Source organism: Bufo bufo, chromosome 11, assembly GCF_905171765.1.
Source record: "Bufo bufo chromosome 11, aBufBuf1.1, whole genome shotgun sequence".
Taxonomy (NCBI): Eukaryota; Metazoa; Chordata; class Amphibia; order Anura; family Bufonidae; genus Bufo; species Bufo bufo.
The window spans coordinates 41,914,746-41,933,032 of NC_053399.1; the positions used below are offsets into that span (position 1 = coordinate 41,914,746).

Sequence of the window (18,287 nt, forward strand, 5' to 3'; positions counted from 1 at the left end):
CGAGGCCGTACCATATGTCCAGTTTTTTCTCACACTCTGTCGCCGCGACAGGAGATCTTTCCCTCTGGGACGAGACCTCTCGTGGTCTTTACGCTTACATCTGCAGGTGGCGCGTTCTGTTTTTTGTTTTTTTCTACAGGTCCAGCAAGCTCTTTTTTTGTGGGCTCCCTATGAACCTGACGGCGGGAAGATCGTTACTCCCGTTCTTTTCCTGGACCACTGATGCCTGCCTCTGGCTGGGGCGGCGTTCTCCGGTCCCACTCGATTCTGGGGGTTTGGTCGGCGACGGAATCGTTTTCCCTATCAACATCCTTGAGCTGAGAGTGAATTACTTTAGCCATCAAGGTGGGACCGCAGCCGGACAGTGATGCGGGAAGTAAATAAATAAATAAATAAATAAAATTCTGCTGTGGGCAGAGTCACACGTTCCGGTGTGGCCAGCAGTATTCCTTCCGGGAATAGGCATCTGGGCTGCGGACTTTCTAAGTCAAAACAAGGTGGAGCCAGGCGAGGGTCTCTGCGATGACGTGCGTGGCGGGTGGTGCCGTCCGGATGTGGATCTGATGTCGTCATAGGTTCAACAACAAGCTCCCAGGTCTCCGGCTCGCGCCCGAGGCCCGAAGGCGTATGGGGTGGACGCGCTGGTGTCTCCGTGGCAAGTCTTCAGCCTCCTCTATGTCTTCCTTCCGCTTCTCTTCTGTCGAGGGGTCTACGCAAGATTGCGGTGGATGGGATTCCGACCGTCCTTATCACCCCAGATTGGCCTAACCGCGCATGGTTCTCGGACGTGGCTCGGATGCTGGCGGATGCCCCATGGCTTCTTCCCGACAGGGAGGTTCTACTGTCTCGGGGTCCTCTCTTCCTCCGGAATCTACGGTCTCTTCGTTTAACGGCGTGGCTGTGGAAACCGCCATCCTGAAGAGGGGATTCTCGGATTCGGTGGTTAGAATCATGATCATGGCTTCCTTCCGGATTACTATCGTACCTAGTAGGCCTTCATGACGTTTTGTGAGAACTCGGGGTTCCCTCCCCTTTGCTTTTCCATCCCGATGGTGCTGTCTTTTCTTCAGTCCGGACTTGAGATGGGACTGTCGCTGAGTTCCCTGAAAGGTCAGGTTTCGGCGCTGCCGTCCTTTTTCAAGGGTCCCTTGCTCTTATGGGTCCTGTGAAGGTTTTTTCTTCTGAGGGTGGCACATTCGGTTCCCGTATGTTCCCCTTTTGCCTCCTTGAGATCTCAATTTGGTCCTGCACGCTCTGCAGACGGCCCCCTTCGAACCTTTGAGAGAGGTCTCCCTGACCTTTCTCACCTGGAGAGTGGTCTTCCTTGTGGCCACATCTACCATCAGACGGGTGTCGGAGCTGGCCGCTCTTTCCCGCCAGGAGCCCCTTTCTAGTTTTTCTCAAGGATACAGTTGTGTTCCGTCCGGTTCCCTCCTTTTTGCTCGAGGTGGTCTCTTCTTTCCACCTTTAGCAAGGATCTTGTCCTGCCCTCCTTTTGCCCTTCTCCGGCAAACTCCAGGGAACGCGCTCTACACTCCCTGGCTGTCGTCCGGGCCTTGGAAGTGTATCTCACGGCTACCGCTTACGTCCGCAGTTCTGATTCCTCCTTGTGGTTCCTGAGGGACCTCGTAGGGGTCTGGCGGCCTCCAAGGTCACTGTGGCGCGATGGATCCGCTCTGCTGTTGTCGTGCTCGTGTTTGGGTTCCCCCGGCACGAAATGCCGCTCACGCCACTAGGGTGGTGAAGGCTTCCTGGGCAAGGTGCAATCGTGCCTCTGCGTCTAAGCTGCGTAAGGCGGCCACCTGGTCGTCCTTACTTTCCTTTAATAAGTTTTATCAGCTGCATCCCTGATGCTGTCTTTGACCGCAGGGTTTTACAGGCTGTGGTTCCTGTTTTGACCGTTGGACGTTCCTCCTGGCGGTGCTGAGATTTTTTTCCCACCCCATGGACTGCTTTAGGACGTCCCATGGTCTGTGTCCCCCAATGGAAAAAAGCACGAGAAAAGGAGATTTTTGTGAAACTCTCCTGTAAAATCTTTTTCTCGTCTTTTCCATTGGGGGACACAGCTCCCACCCATTCTGTCTGTTGCAGGAGGGGTCTTCAATTCAGTTTTTGCTTATGGCTTGGTCCGATGGTTTCCATAATTTTTTCTTGCTCCTTCTCCTACTGCTTGTGCAACGCCTGAGTTCCTCCTGGTGGAGTCGGGGGGGAGGTATAGCCCGAGGAGGAGGAGCTATTTCATTTGCATAGTGTCCCTCCTACTAATACCTCAAGCTATACCCATGGTCTGTGTCCCCCAATGGAAAAGACGAGAAAAAGATTTTACAGGTGAGTTTCACAAAAATCTCCTTATTAACTCACCTCATCCTCTTGTTCGCCCAGCCGGCATCATCATCTTTCAGGATCTGCACGTGGTGAGCGCGGTGACATCAGCGCAGGTCCTGCTGAATGAAGATAAAAGGATCTTCATTCAGGAGGACCTGCGCTGACGTCACCGTGCTCACCTAAGGCCTCATGCACATGACTGTTGTTGTGAGCCGCATTATTTGCGGCTCGGGTGCGGACCTATTCACTTCGATGGGGCCGCACTCAGTGTGCTGTCCACATCCGTTGCACCGTTCTACGGCCCCGCAAAAAAAAAAATAGCATGTCCTATTCTTGTCCGTTTTGCGGACAAGAATAGGCATTTCTACAATGCGGACCGCAAAAAACGGCACGGTCATGTGCATGAGGCCTTACCCGAACTTCAGTGAAGAAGTCCAGGTTCCACAGTCCAGTTTTTTTTTTTATCAGTCATTGCACCCGCGCGATAAAGACGGAACATCGGAACGCAATCGCAGTCAAAACTGACTGCAATTGCGTACCTACTCGCACGATTTTTCCTGATAACAGACGCAACACAAGCTCGTCTACAAGGGGCCTTAGTGTTGGACCGAATCAGCCTTTAGATCCATGGGTTCTACAGGCAATATACTTGTCAGATTTTTCTGAATAGTATTTTGTCCATGTGAACATAGTGAAATAGATACTCCTAATGACAGGGGTCGTCTAGCACAATTCACCTGTCGTGGCTTATTTCAGAATATAGAACTGACTGCATTATTGATTATTCCTTCTGCTTCCTTTTCAGTTTGTAGATGAACAAACATTCAATGCATCGGTGAAGCAAGTCATGTGTAAATTGCCAAAACAGAGATACCTAAAGGAAATCTTCGATGAAATTTGTAGCATAAAGATTGAGAGGCGGTAAGTATCACCCCTTACTGTGCCATTCATGACACATTCAGCTGGAAAGTCAGTGTTAATTATTTAGCCCTGATTTATCATTCCTTCACACCAGAATTCTGGCTTTATAAAGTCACAAAATAGGGCTTTTTTTTTTACTTTAGGCTCACTTTGAGTGAGTGGTGTAAACTCCAAAAAGTCTCAACTTTGAAATGTGGGTGTGGTTAGCTATGTTAATGAGTCACTCCAGAGTTATCATTGTGATTTATTTATTTTTTTAGAGCTGCAATCTCAATCCAGTAGGAGGGGGAGTAGTTTTTCTAGAGAAAAGATTAAAAGGTATTGTCTCACTTCAGCAACTAACATTTATCATGTAGAGAAAGTGAATACAAGGCGCCTACTAATGTATTGTGATTGTCCATATGGTCTCCTTTGCTGGCTGGATTTATTATCACATTATACACTGCTAATTTCCTGGGGTTATGACCACCCTACAGTGCAGCAGTGGTCGTGCTTGTGCACTATAGGATAAAGCACCTATAATGTGTAAGCACGACCACCACTGCTGAATTGCAGAGTGGTCATAACCATGGAAATGATCAGTGTATAATGTGATGGAAAAAAAATGAATCCAGCCAGCAAAGGAGGCAATATGGACAATCACAATACATTAGTAAGTGTCTGGTAGAAATTGTCTCTACATGACAAATGCCATTTGCTGAAGTGAGACAACCCCTTTAAGGATAAGCCAAATTTATCAAACATTTGATAAATGTAGTATAAAGAACGCCAATGAAGACTCAAGCAAAACTGACTGCACATTTGCCCCTAAGTGGTGCGGTTTCTGCCTTTTATAAAGTGTTGTAAACGGTTACCAGCTGCTGGAGACAACCACTTACAGCTCTCAGGACAGTATCCTGGTGGGTCAGGCCAGACTTCTGTGAACCGGAGATACTATATTAATCTGTATTGGTATTGAAGGGTGGCTAACCACTGGTGGACATTGTAATAATTACCAATATTGGCCGTCATCTGCTGACTACAGAATACTGGATGAGAGTTGGGGAACAGAGTAGCAGAATTAACCCTTGCCTGCATTTACTGGTCTATTATAATGCTTACATATATCTCCTACTTAACCGCTGTCTTCTCTCTTCTCAGGGTGCCGGTACTTATGCTGTACAGTTATAGAGATGATTACTACAAGGTTCTCTTTTAAGTCAGCGCCAGCCTTAGAGGGACGTGCAATCTTACCTTTATAGTATTCTCAAACTTGAGGATCCAGATTGTGCCGTTAGCGGGTGACCCCCATTTCTGTACAGTAACAGGAACACATGGGACCAGCCATATCATTGACCCCCTGCAGCTAACACACAATGCTAAGCAGAGTAGGGCTACAAACTGTGAACGCTTACCTAGAAATAATGTGGCAGCGCCAGGGAGTGGACGCCCACAGCTGCTGCAGCACTGCTTTTCATTTATAGAAAGACAAAGGAAGGTTTCTTTGCTTTTATTGTTTTGTATACATTCCTATTTAGAAATAAGATCTTTGCCTGTATAAATATGTATAATTTGACAGAAAACAGTTTTTGTTATAAATCCTTAGGAACAATAGTCAGCCATTCTGCAAGTGATTTTAATGTCTTTTTAGGATGTACAAAAACATAATGGACAAGCTGTGTGAAATAAAATTCTGACAAATCCACAACATTTGTATAAAGGCGCACCACCACCAAGTGCCAAATATAGGACGCTAGTTCCCACGTTATGTGAGACATGACTGTCTCTTTGGGTTGGATAACCTGCCAGCAGTCCTATGTAAAACCATAGATACTGCCAAAAGAAAACTGACTTCTATCAGACATTTCATACAATATTCAGGGCTCTTTTTAGCATTAGACTGGATAGGTCATCAGTAATCTGTGGGGGTCTGCCGCCCGCCAATCAGCTGTTTAAGAAGGCACTGTAGCCTTCTCCCTGCTCACCAAGCACAGTGGCTGTGCGCCTAAGCCATGTGACCAATGAACATGTCGTCATATGACCTAGGAAAAGCCAGAGAAAGCCGTGGTGCCTTCTCAAACAGCTGATCGGCGAGGGGCTCGGGTGTCGGACCCCCACCGATTAGATACCGATGGCCAATACAGTATAGCATGATGTCACTGATCTGCTTGTGATGCATGGAAGATTTCTGCCATGGCTGAACATACCATTAGTAGGGCCTCATGCACACAACCGTATGTATTTTGCGGTCTGCAAATAATACGGAACAGCTGGCCCCTAATAGAACAGTCCTATCCTTGTCCGTAATGCAGACAATAATAGGACATGTTCTATTTATTTGCAGAACGGACATATGGAAATGGAATGCATACTGCGTATCTTCTGTTTGTTTTTTTTTGCGGACCCATTGAAATGAATCCGCAAAAAAAAAAAAAAAAACTGAAAGAAAATAAGTTTGTGTGCATAAGGCCTAAACATTACAGGGGTTATATAGAGTTGATTTGAGCATTTCACATTGTGATATTTAGAAGATACTGTAGGAACATGAGCAGTGACACTGCTTAGTAATGAACTTCAGTATTCATTTGGCCTAAGAGTCTTCCTACAAGATGCTGACAACACTGCATTTTGGAGATGTCCAACGTTGTACTTTTGAAAAACCAGTTTGTCAGTGTTAATTAAGGCTCTGTCCACATCACATTTGGATCACGTATACATGTTTTTGTAAATGTGTTCCGTTTTGGGTCTGTCTGCAGAGAACATTTCTTGGAGCAGTGTCTTAGTTTGTTGAATGTATAGCACAAACATGGTGTGAACAGAGCCTTACACCATAGGGGCTAAAGCTTAACGCATCAAGTAAATTAATAATTGTAGTACAATATTTAAAGGGCATTTGTAACCATCTTTAAACTGCCCTCAAGTAGTGTCAGGCAATGGCCACACGTGTCCCTACATAAATAAATAAAAAATTCCCTTTTTTTTTAAAGGAAATTTACCTTTAAAAAGGTCTTATTCAGACAGTCAGTGTTTGTTCAGTGATTTCCATCAGCGATTGTGAGCCTACACGGATACAGTATAATAGAAAGATCCACACATGGAAATCACAGATGTATGAACTAGCACTGAAGTCCTACTATGAGAAGCAGTCCTGATATTCATGAGCTGCAGGGACGTCTACCTTTCTCTGTACGCATATAAGAGGGAGAATTGTGTAAATCCCCACGGCTCATGAATCAGGACTGCCGACACAGACAAGCAAGTTCCATGCGAGAAACTTGCTGCGTGTGGCAGCACGAGTTCCTGTTCTGACCTCTGCTCCTCTGACAGGATAGCACAGCATTCTATTTATTTATAAGGCTGACCCCTGGAATCTACTTTACTTCCAGGTCTCGCAGGTACACACTTATAATGCTGCACGATCCTGTCAGGAGTATAGTTCAGAACAGGAACTCACAATGACACACGCAGCGAGTATATTATGTAAAGTTAATTCTCCGTGACTTGCTGCGGCTAAGTGCTGATCATCCTCATCATCTTACCTGGCTACTCCTAAATTTGCATCTTTCCCAGGTTCAATTTAGTAATGGAGATAAAGTTTTCATAGATGACATGCAGAGCTGTGCTCTGATAAATGCCATCAGGTCTGCAGTATATGACACACAAAACATGCAACTGATCCAGAGTTTCCATGTCCACGTTGTATAGAGCAGTTCAAACAAGCAAGTCTTTAAAAGGAACTGGAGCAATCAAAAAAAATAAATAGTGCACCTTATAACATATTATCACAGTGCTTTTCAGTGCTGGCCATAGATAGTATTTTGCTACCAGAGGTTCATAGGCACTAGTAGACCAAGCCATGGAAGGTGAGCAACAACGCTCCTTCACATAAGTGTGCGCAGTCTGAAAATCAGGCTCCGTGTGTGAGCGTGATCCTCCGTTCTGGACACTGCTCATCTTGCAGGAGCGCAAAGCATTATACTGATTTATAATGCTGTGTGCCTCTGCATGACCTTATTCCTACAAAATTATACTGACCGCTTTAGATGACTGATTCTGTAGAAGTGAGGTCATGCAGAGGCACACAGCATTTTAAATCAGTATAAAATGCCAATGCGCTCCTGCAAGTCCAGAAAGGATGATCACGCTCACACACAGTGTGATTTCTGGACTGCACACGCGCCTGTGAAACGGCCCTTACTGCACATGGGAGTTGTTCTCAAGTATATGGCCAGAGTAAGGATCCTACTAGAGAGAGGAAATATTACTCCCTGTAAAGAATGTGACAGGATATTGGCATACTTGCATTACATCTAGAACATTTGCTTGCTTAGTATGGTAACAACACTGTTGAGACGATCTCAGTTGTGAAGTTCTGCAATCTTCAGTCACTGCAGAAGTAATTATAGACCACAAACTATAAAATTCAGAATTGCTAAAGTTTAATACAGGTTAATAAAAAAAAAAAAAAAGTCTCTTGGAAGATTACCATGGATCTGCCATTGAGTGGCTCACTCCTCCATCCAATCACTGTTTCTCTGCAAGCAACGTAAGGAAAATGCCTTGGGTATACCATTAGACGCTCCACAGCCCTTATCGGATACAAGATGGCTTCCTCCAGGGGGTGTCTTATACAGCATCACACAGTAAGGGCAAGGTGATATGCATTAGTCAGTCTAGTTTGACTTGAAATCTTTCTCATCTGGAATCTCTTTTTGCATGAAGTGCATGACCGCACAGGCCACCTTATCAGGTACAATGTTATACACCGGATGCGTTGGTTTCTGCCACAGAAATAAGAGAGATGGGGTTACCATTCAGTAAAGAAATATACTCTAACAGCAGGTCTGGCAGCATACAATTCTGTCCTGTTTTACCGGAACATAGTATGGGGACAGGTCTGCTCTCTTATTAAACGGTACAAATAACAGTTTTTCTAATAGGGGAGCTATCAAAATATACCGTGGAGGTGATTTTGTCGTGTTCATGGAAGAAGTACTACCCCCAGCCTCTTTATTCAGAGTCCACTGTGTTCTTTCATCGCTCCTATTAGGCAAACAGCACAATATTTTTGTGCCATTTGGGCTAATAGTAGAGAGCTAAAATATTCGTCCCCTCCAGCACACACTTGTGTCAGTGGCTCCATTACAGGCCTTGGTGGCACTATTTTATCCAGTAAAATCCCGGTCTCCCTGATAGAAACCATACGGGTCTGTTAGGCACCATTCCTTTCCTTCAGATGATTGATCCTGCAATGCTGCTTTTTATGTTCCTAGGAAGGAACAGAAAATGGTACAGATTTGAACATATACTTGGCAGGAACTGCTCTACTACAAAAAGACTGTACGGACCACACAAATACAGCACAAAGGTGTACTTTTGACTAATGGCCATCTGGTGAGTGTAGAGGCTCTATTCACACCACTGCTGTAGGTTCTTCTTTTTTCCTCAGAAAAGTTGTCTCGCTTCAGCAAGTGGCATTTATCATGTAGAGAAAGTTAATACAAGGCACTTACTAATGTATTGTGATTGTCTATACTGCTTCCTTTGCTGGTTGGATTTGTTTTTCCATCACATTATACACTGATCATTTCCATGGTTGCGACCACCCTGCAATCCATGAGCAGTGTATAACGTAATGGAGAAATGAATCCAGCCAGCAAAGGAAGCAATATATACAATCACAATACATTAGTAAGTGCCTAGTATTAACTTTCTCTACATGAATCCCTTTAAGTCGGATTTGAGGGCATAAGTAACACTGTATGCATATACACAACACTGTCAATAAATAGCCAACCACACAAATGTACAATACAAAAGTATCATACAAATACTGGTCATATTCCTTTAACCTCTTAAGGACATAGGGCGTACAGGTACGCCCTTGTGCCCTGGTACTTAAGGACACAGGGCGTACATGTACGCCCTGTGTATTTTCGATCACTGCCGTGCGGCTGGCAGTGATCGGAACCCGGTGCCTGCTCAAATCATTGAGCAGGCACCTAGGCTAAATGCGACGTGACCCCCCCCCATGTCGGCGATCGCGGCAAACCGCAGGTCAATTCAGACCTGCGATTTCTGCAGTTTCTGGTCCCTGACCGCGGGGATCAGAAACTTTATATGCCTAAAAAAACGTTTTATTCACATACACGTCCCCCCCCCCGCACCCCCGAATGATTTTATGGTGGCGGGAGGTGCAGGGGGAGGGTTGCGAGCGGCAGGCGGGATCGCGATCCCCCGCCCGCCTCCCCTTGTATAATCGTTGGTTTCTAGTGGGTATACCAGGGTGCCAGCACATTGCTGGCACCCTGGTATAAACGGCTGACATCTGCGATGCGATGTCAGCCGTTTAACCCTTTCCATACAGCGGTCCGTACGGACCGCTGTTTGGATAAAGGTTAACAGCGCAGGGAGCTCCCTCCCTCTCCCATCGGGGGGCTGCTGTGCCTTTGCAGCCCCCCGATGGGGAGGGAGAGAGCCCTCAGACAGCCCCCCGACAGATCCCCTCCTTACCCTTCCCCGTCTGCGAAGTTCTGACCAGAACTGAGCAGACGGGGAAGGTTCCCATGGCAACAGGACGCTGTCTCAGGCATCCTGCTGTCCATGGTGCTGAACAGATCTGTGCTAAAAGGCATAGATCTGTTCAGACAAAGTGTAAAATACAGTACAGTACAATATATATTGTACTGTACTGTATTATACAGACATCAGACCCACTGGATCTTCAAGAACCAAGTGGGTCTGGGTCAAAAAAAAAGTGAATAAAAGTGAAAAAAAAGTAAAAATCAAAAAACACATTTATCACTGATAAAAAATGAAAAAAATTCCCTACACATGTTTGGCATTGCCGCGTCCGTAACGACCTGATCTATAAAACGGTCATGTTACTTTACCCGAACGGTGAACGCCATAAAAATAAAAAATAAAAAACTATGATGAAATTGAAATTTTGCCCACCTTACTTCCCAAAAAAGGTAATAAAAGTGATAAAAAAAGTCGCATGTACGCCAAAATTGTAACAATCAAACCGTCATCTCATCCCGCAAAAATCATACCCTACCCAAGATAATCGCCCAAAAACTGAAAAAACTATGGCTCTTAGACTATGGAAACACTAAAACATGATTTTTTTTGTTTCAAAAATGAAATCATTGTGTAAAACTTACATAAATAAAAAAAAAGTATACATATTAGGTATCGCCGCGTCCGGCTCTATAAAAATATCACATGATCTAACCTGTCAGATGAATGTTGTAAATAACAAAAAAAAAAAACGGTGCCAAAAAGCTATTTCTTGTTACCTTGCCGCACAAAAAGTGTAATATAGAGCAACCAAAAATCATATGTACCCTTAACTAGTACCAACAAAACTGCCAACCTATCCCGTAGTTTCTAAAATGGGGTCACTTTTTTGGAGTTTCTACTCTAGGGGTGCATCAGGGGGGCTTCAAATGGGACATGGTGTAAAAAAAAAAAAAAAACTGTCCAGCAAAACCTGCCTTCCAAAAACTGTATGGCATTCCTTTCTTAGATGGGGTTACTTTTATGGAGTTTATAATCTAGGGGTGCATCAGGGGGCTTCAAATGGGACATGGTGCCAAAAAAACAGTCCAGCAAAATCAGCCCTCCAAAAACCAAACGGCGCACCATTCACTCTACGCCCCACTGTGTGCCCGTATAGTAGTTTACGGCCACATATTGGGTGTTTCTGTAAACGGCAGAGTCACGGCAATAAAGATACAGTCTTGTTTGGCTGTTAACCCTTGCTTTGTTAGTGGAAAAAATGGGTTAAAATGAAAAATTAGACAAAAAAATGAAATTCTCAAATTTCCTCCCCATTTGCCAATAACTCTTGTGCAACACCTAAAGGGTTAACAACATATGCAAAATCAGTTTTGAATACCTTGAGGGGTGTAGTTTCTTAGATGGGGTCATTTTTGGGTGGTTTCTATAATGTAAGCCTCGCAAAGTGACTTGAGACCTGAACTGGTCCCTAAAAATTGAGTTTTTGTAAATTTCTGAAAAATTTCAAGATTTGCTTCTAAACTTCTAAGCCTTATAACATCCCCAAAAAATAAAATATCATTCCCAAAACAATTCAAACATGAAGTAGACATATGGGGAATGTAAAGTCATCACAATTTTTGGGGGTATTACTATGTATTACAGAAGTAGAGAAACTGAAACTTAGAAATTTGCAAATTTTTCCAAATTTTTGTTAAATTAGGTATTTTTTGGTGCAAAAAAAAATATTTTTTTGACTCCATTTTACCAGTGTCATGAAGTACAATATGTGACGAAAAAACAATCTCAGAACGGCCTGGATAAGTCAAAGCGTTTTAAAGTTATCAGCACTTAAAGGGACTCTGGTCAGATTTTCAAAAAATGGCCTGGTCCTAAGGTGTAAAAAGGCTGTGTCCTTAAGGGGTTAAAGGGCTTCTGTCACCCCAATAAACTTTTTTTTTTTTTGGGGGTACTTATAATCCCTATACTGCGATTTATCCATACATAATGTAATTAATCATTTTGGTTCAGTAGATACTGCAAAAAACATACTTTTATAATATGCAAATTACCTGTCTACCAGCAAGTAGGGCGGCTACTTGCTGGTAGCAGCCGCATCCTCCTCTCATAAAGACACCCCCTCCACATGTTGATTGACAGGGCCAGCGGACGCGCTCGTTCTCTGCTGGCCCTGTCTGCATTCAAAATCTAGCGCCGGTGCCGTACCTGTCTTGAGTCGGCGCAGGCGCACTGAGGGGAGGACGCTCGCTCGGCCGCTCCATCCTCAATGCACTGGTGACGTCACATCTACACCCGGCGCAGGCGCACTGAGGATGGAGCGGCCGAGCAAGCGTCCTCCCCTCAGTGCGCCTGCGCCGACTCAAGACAGGTACGGCACCGGCGCCAGATTTTGAATGCAGACAGGGCCAGCAGAGAACGAGCGCGTCCGCTGGCCCTGTCAATCAACATGAGGAGGGGGCGGCTGCTACCAGCAAGTAGCCGCCCTACTTGCTGGTAGACAGGTAATTTGCATATTATAAAAGTATGTTTTTTGCAGTATCTACTGAACCAAAATGATTAATTACATTATGTATGGATAAATCGCAGTATAGGGATTATAAGTACACAAAAAAAAAAAAAAAAAAAAAGAAGAGTTTAGTGGGGTGACAGAAGCCCTTTAATGTCAGTGTCTATATCATGCAAGCTCAAAGGACATTAGAAAACAGGTTGTATGACTTTTGCTATCGAACTTAAAGGCCCTTTTACATGGGCTGACAATCTGGGCAATTACTGGGAATTGATAATTGCCCTGTGTAAATGTGCCACTGTTCACCTGATGAATTAGCAAACTTGTTCTTCGAGTGATCACATCAAATCATTGTTTGCGGCAGCATACTATCCTGTGTAGCCAGAGATCTGCTGCCAGCAAGCAATACTTCACTAGTGGGATGGGCAGCTCTCTCCTCTGCTTAACGATAGGTAATTATCAGGAATGAAAGATTCAGTTACGATAATTGCCTGTTCTGTTGGTCCATGTAAAAGGCTCCTAATAGATCAATTCTTATTTCATTGGCGTCTTAGTGGTGCCCAGTTCTACTTACCAATAAGTTCTCTGGTATTCCTACAATAGTTTCATGGAGCATTTCTCCGCTACCAAAATGCTGCGCTATAGACAGTCCACTCAGACAATAGCAAGTATGATAAAAGTCTCTTGATCTATAAATACAAAAAAAATTATAAAAACGAATAATCTGTAACTGTTATTATTTTAACCTTTTTATCGTTTCACCATGTGAAAGTAGCTCCCTATGAGTCACTATCCACTTTTTAACAAGCCTTACGACTGACAAGGGAAAATATCCAGGCCAGGCATCCCTCTGTAGACAGCCGTTTTCGGCGGGCATGCCCCCATCTGTACGGAGTGTGATTCTGGCTGGGTGCGATGCCTAGGATGCAGCTTAGGTAATATCCCTGTATCCACGAGATTTGCTAAATGCATTGCCACAAGACAATGCAGCAGTGTAAGGGTGCAAACTGAAGACAGAATTATAGAGCTCCTGTTATAATACAGGAGCATTATCTGTGACACCTAACGTATGACTGAAGGTAAACCACGCCACCAGCTGCACTTACTTGCCAGGTTTATCTAGTAAGCCACCACTTGGACACTGACAGCACAATAGGATGTATTCTTGCAGAGCTTTCTGGTCAAACATCCAATTTGTGAGGCTGAGAGCAGGATCTCCTGCAAGATCATCATATGAGTGTTACAAGCAATACCTGCCATGTGAACCCCTTCCCTCCAGTCAGCCACTACCCAATGTTTTAATATAAGCAAATGAGTCTCTACGAGCAATGGGGGCGTTGCTGTTACTCCTAGAGGTTCTCCTGCGCCCCCTCCACTTTGACAGGGTCACACAGTGAAAATGTCATCACTCCTGGCCGTGATGAGGGTGTGGCAGTTGCAGAGAGAGCAGAGCCTTTAGGTGTAACGGCAACACCCCCGTTGCTCCTAGAGGCTAATTTGCATATAATAAAACCCTTTTCCCAGCATTTTGGGCACATATGAACATGGGACCAACACAGATGCCTTCAGCTGCACATGTAACAGGTCAGCCAGTGTCATAGGGACAAAACTGCTGACGGATGCCCTTTAAATAGCCCATTTGCCACCTATGGCCTCTCTGACCCCTGTGGAAGCTGCGCCTATATTGCTTCCCCATTCATGGAAAAATTACCTTCAGCATGTAATGTCCTATGGATAAGTGGCATTAGGCCAGCTTGCCAGAAGGAGTAGCAGCCATCCACCAGCTTGTTGCAGCGGCCTTGAAATCCTCCTTCAAATCTCATCTGTCTGAACGCAACCCATCGCTTATATAAAGAAAAGCAATTTCAGTGACACTCATTCATACACCTACACTCCAAAGTTTCAACAGTTTTTTATTTTGCTTATTTCTTTATAATTATGTGCACATTAACCACTTCCTGCCTATATGGTATCTGTCCCAGAAACCCTGTTTATTGATGTGGTCAGCTTGATGGCACTTCATACTCCTAAACACAGTGCATCACTGATTAGCACAATCCTATACTGGGACAGGGAACTGGTCAGTCCACTATCACAAAAAGCCCCGAACACTGCGCTCCTCAATGAGGGAAAGGGTGCTAGGGAACCCAGTCATGTCAGTAATTACATTGGTTTCCCAGTGTAGAGGGGACTTGGTTTGCCTATATTAATGATGGCTAACCTCCAGCAGTCCATCTGTGGTGAAATACGTCTCGCAGCATGCTCCATTCATTTCCATGGCATTCTGAGAACAGCCAAGCAAGTGTACATCTTGGGAGTTGTAGTTTTACCACAGCTGGAGTGTCGGAGGTTAGCCATCACAGGCCTATACAGATCAATGCTAACAGTGACCCACCAGGGACAGCAGGAAACATGCAGATAATGTGTTTCCTTTGAAAAAAAATTAAAATAAAATAACACCTCTCTCCAAAAACAAACAAACACACCTTTCTGAACAAACATGCACCAATGTTGGACATTCTGCTTGATGCAAATACATTTTTCACAGGCATCATGTGTCCTGGCTCCGCTCACGCAGAATGTACATTACCCCAGACATACAATTATCAGCCTCCATCACCAGTGTGACCGCGAGTCCTGTGATCTATTGTATTACATTGACATAATGCTGTCACTGTAAGGGTGGGTTCACCTCACGTTTTTATCTACATTTAGAGTGTACGTTGGGGAGCCCCCAGACGTATATGCTAAACGTGTCCATAGGGTTTCATTAGTCGGAGGACAAAATAGTACTCATTTGCCCTGTCTAGCTGGCAGGACCGGCGTTGGGGGGGGGGGGGCTGTTCAGCTCCAACGTCCATGGAAGCAAACGGGCGGACAGCTGAACAACTTTACAATGAAATGCAGTGTAAGGTCCACTCCCTCACATATAAGAGAAATCCTTACCCTAGTGCTGACAGCGCCAGACACCAACACTTCTACTGGAGCTGTACGACCTGCGATGATGTCAGATGCAGAAGGCGGAGCTCAGCAGAGAAGAGGTGGTGAAGGACCTGTGATGACCTCACCATCATGTGACCAGAACAGGAGGCGGAGTTCAGCAGTGCATTAAAGTAATGAAATACAAGACCTGCCATGCATGTGAAGAATGTATTTAACGTAAGTCCCAGGGAAATGCTGGGAGTTGTAGTCCTCTTATACCTCCTGTTATGTAATATCAGAATACATTACAAGATGAGGTATGGGGAGAGGACTACAACTCTCAGCATGTCCAGGCCATTATTATGTATTATCAGGGCACATTACAACACCCTGAATATGCTGGGAGTTGTAGTTCTCTCCTCTTATAATGTACTCGGATATTACATAATAAAGTCGTGGACATGCTGGGAGTTGTACTCCCATCCTCTTATACGTCCCCCTGTAATGTGCTTCGATATTAAATAGTAATGGCTTAGACATGTTGGGAGTTATAGTCCTCTCCCGTTATACCTCCTGCGGTAGTGTGCTCTGCATTAGGGTCGGGACGATGGATAGGGGAGGATAGTCGTCCGTCTAGGGCGCCACCCATAAAGGGGGGCGCACTCACAGCCGTCCAACTGCACAAGCCTCAGGCCGCTAGGCCTCAAGTCTGTGAGGCATTAGAACAGCGCAAGAAGCTGCAGTGACATCAACACAACCTCCTGCGCTGGGTCTCACATGATGACATGATCACGTGAGACCCCGAAGCAGGAGCGGTGATGTCATTGGGCCTGCATGCATTAGGACGCAGCAAGACAAGCCACAGATAACACTGTGGTCTGCATCGCACAGGTCAGCGGGGGGTAGGGGGATGGGAGAGAGTTTTTTTTTTTTTTTTTTTTTTTTTTTTTTACTACTAAATGTCTGCACTGCTGGGGGGGCACTATTACCAATGAGGGCAGTCTGGGTGTATAGTATAGTGTTTGTGGACATGGGAGGGGGGCACAGTATTAAGGGTAGCTTCACCCGACACCCCCTCCGATCAGCTGTTTCTGCTGCTGTAGGTCTATGAGACAGCAGCAGTGAACAGCATGCGCCGTCTCCTCAAACAGCTGATCGGCGGGGGCGTCGGACTGTGTTTTTTAGCACATTACTACAAGATTTCGGACCCCACTTTTGATTTTGCCCAGGGCTACATTTTGACAGGCCCTACTGGCTGGTATACGTCAGTATACAGAAAAAGGGAAAAAAAATAAAAAGGATCCATTTAACGGAGGCTATAATAGCTTATGGGTGACAAATGCCTCTGTATGGCATCAGTTACTGGCCTCCTATGACGTCACAGCCCATATGTGGACAGCTGGCGAGGAGAGTAGCCCTCTGCTATTCTCCTGCAATTTGTAGCTCCTATGTCCTACTGTTGCAACCTGAGCATCAGGTACAGATTTCTGCAGGACAGAGGAGATATAAATCCTCATGTCCTGCTGTGTATGGTGGGGTCGAAAGGAGGGGCAAAAGGCAGTTCAGCAGTTCGTAAGCTGCATAACTGCCTGGTGAAAGGATAAAATGATAAAGCAGAAAGGACAAACCCCATGAGATGCAATAGTGGCAGCAGGAAGGACATGACCCCTGACCTACCAATTGACAAATTTACCAAAGCCATTGAAGCAATGAATGGGGGAAGCTCTGGATCTGGACCCATGCGAGGTACAGGTCTGGTTCTAGCTTTGTTAGATGGACTTGTACTATATGACGTCTGATTTTTATTCTTTACAATACAAGTTTTAGAACTCTCACATATCTGCAGGACCTTTTTCCCTTTTTTTGGGTGGGCTCATCATGCACCTGTGTCTCCCAGGATGCATTGCAATTAGCTCTTGTTAATCCCTTACTCCGCTTCATAGAAAATAGCCCGAGAGATACATCTTGTATGAAATACCCCCCCCCCCCCCCCATTTATTTTTCTACTGTCTAGAGAGATATAGCTATATACTTCTATGAATTTACAAGTAAGGATGAAGAAAGGTGTCTAGGCCGCTTCACTATGTTAGCACTGAGGGGAGTGGAAGGGATCAGAATGCAGGAGATGGACCAGACTGATAAACAGTAGGGGGCGCTACAAACAATGGAAATGTAATGCACCTAAAAAAAATAATAATATAGATAGATAGAGATATATATATATATATATATATATATATATATATATATATCTCTCTCTATCTATCTATCATGTATATTGCAATAATATTTCATATATTCAATAATTTGAAATGCTCTATTCAATGCCTAGTAATACTTTTTGTGGGATAAGTCCTTTAAAGCTAAATATAGGGTTTATGTTCTCGGCGCTCACTATACCAATGTCATATGTTCATTACACAATGTACACTTAATTGCTATGCATGGGAGAAGATTCATATATGTGCCTCTAATCTCACAATTATTTTTCACTGAAAAAACACCTACAAAATTTATTGATATCTGCTCCAATAGGTAACAGTTTGTGCTGGGCATGAAAGGGTTACACAATGCATCAGCCCTTTAGATGCATTATGACTAAGATCTATCATGCACAGCATGATTGCATGTAATATAATAGATCAGACGGCCACAGGTCAGTTCTATACATGGATTACAATAAAATATGTAATAGTACTATTACATTACATGAATATTTCAAGAACCCTGTTAAACAACGCCAGGATTTGTGCCATTCAGGAACACATCACTGTACTAACAGTCAGCCCTGTTACATCCATCCCTTGAAATAAATTGCTATATGTAGAGGAGGCCACAGAAGAGGCTGATCTGCTTCACGTCTATTATAGTCATTTAATCGCTCCATAAAAAAATTCATTATACTGAGCTAAAAGAAAAAAAAATAATGTTGGATGTTATCCATTATTGGGTGAAGGAGCCTCAAGTTTCTGCTAATCTGTGGGAGTCCAGGTAGGACCTCATGTATCATTAGTACAGTAGGACCAGGGAGCGGTGAATACAGGGATTACTGTGCTGGCTGTACTCACCACTCCCTGGTCTTCTTCTGCGGGGGCCGCACACTGATGTG

At 44.4% G+C, this 18,287-nt stretch overlaps 2 protein-coding genes across 2 annotated transcripts in view; one reads left to right on the plus strand and one right to left on the minus strand.

Moving 5' to 3' along the window:
• The window catches only part of EIF2AK4 (eukaryotic translation initiation factor 2 alpha kinase 4), a 103,071-nt gene extending 97,938 nt beyond the window's left edge, over positions 1–5,133 (plus strand). Inside the window, 2 exon segments of the mRNA XM_040411496.1 lie at positions 3,131–3,246; positions 4,387–5,133. Coding sequence (XP_040267430.1) covers positions 3,131–3,246; positions 4,387–4,444 — 174 coding nt within the window. The 3' untranslated portion in view covers positions 4,445–5,133.
• A 515-nt stretch (positions 5,134–5,648) lies between these two features.
• Positions 5,649–18,287, minus strand: part of LOC120982194 (protein farnesyltransferase subunit beta-like) — a 35,379-nt gene continuing 22,740 nt past the window's right edge. Inside the window, exons 9-12 of the mRNA XM_040412181.1 lie at positions 13,968–14,100; positions 13,363–13,474; positions 12,831–12,945; positions 5,649–8,006 (exon numbers count right to left, since the gene is read on the minus strand). Of these exons, the coding sequence (XP_040268115.1) occupies positions 7,899–8,006; positions 12,831–12,945; positions 13,363–13,474; positions 13,968–14,100 (468 nt within the window). The 3' untranslated portion in view covers positions 5,649–7,898. The remainder of the gene's footprint in view (positions 8,007–12,830; positions 12,946–13,362; positions 13,475–13,967; positions 14,101–18,287) is intronic.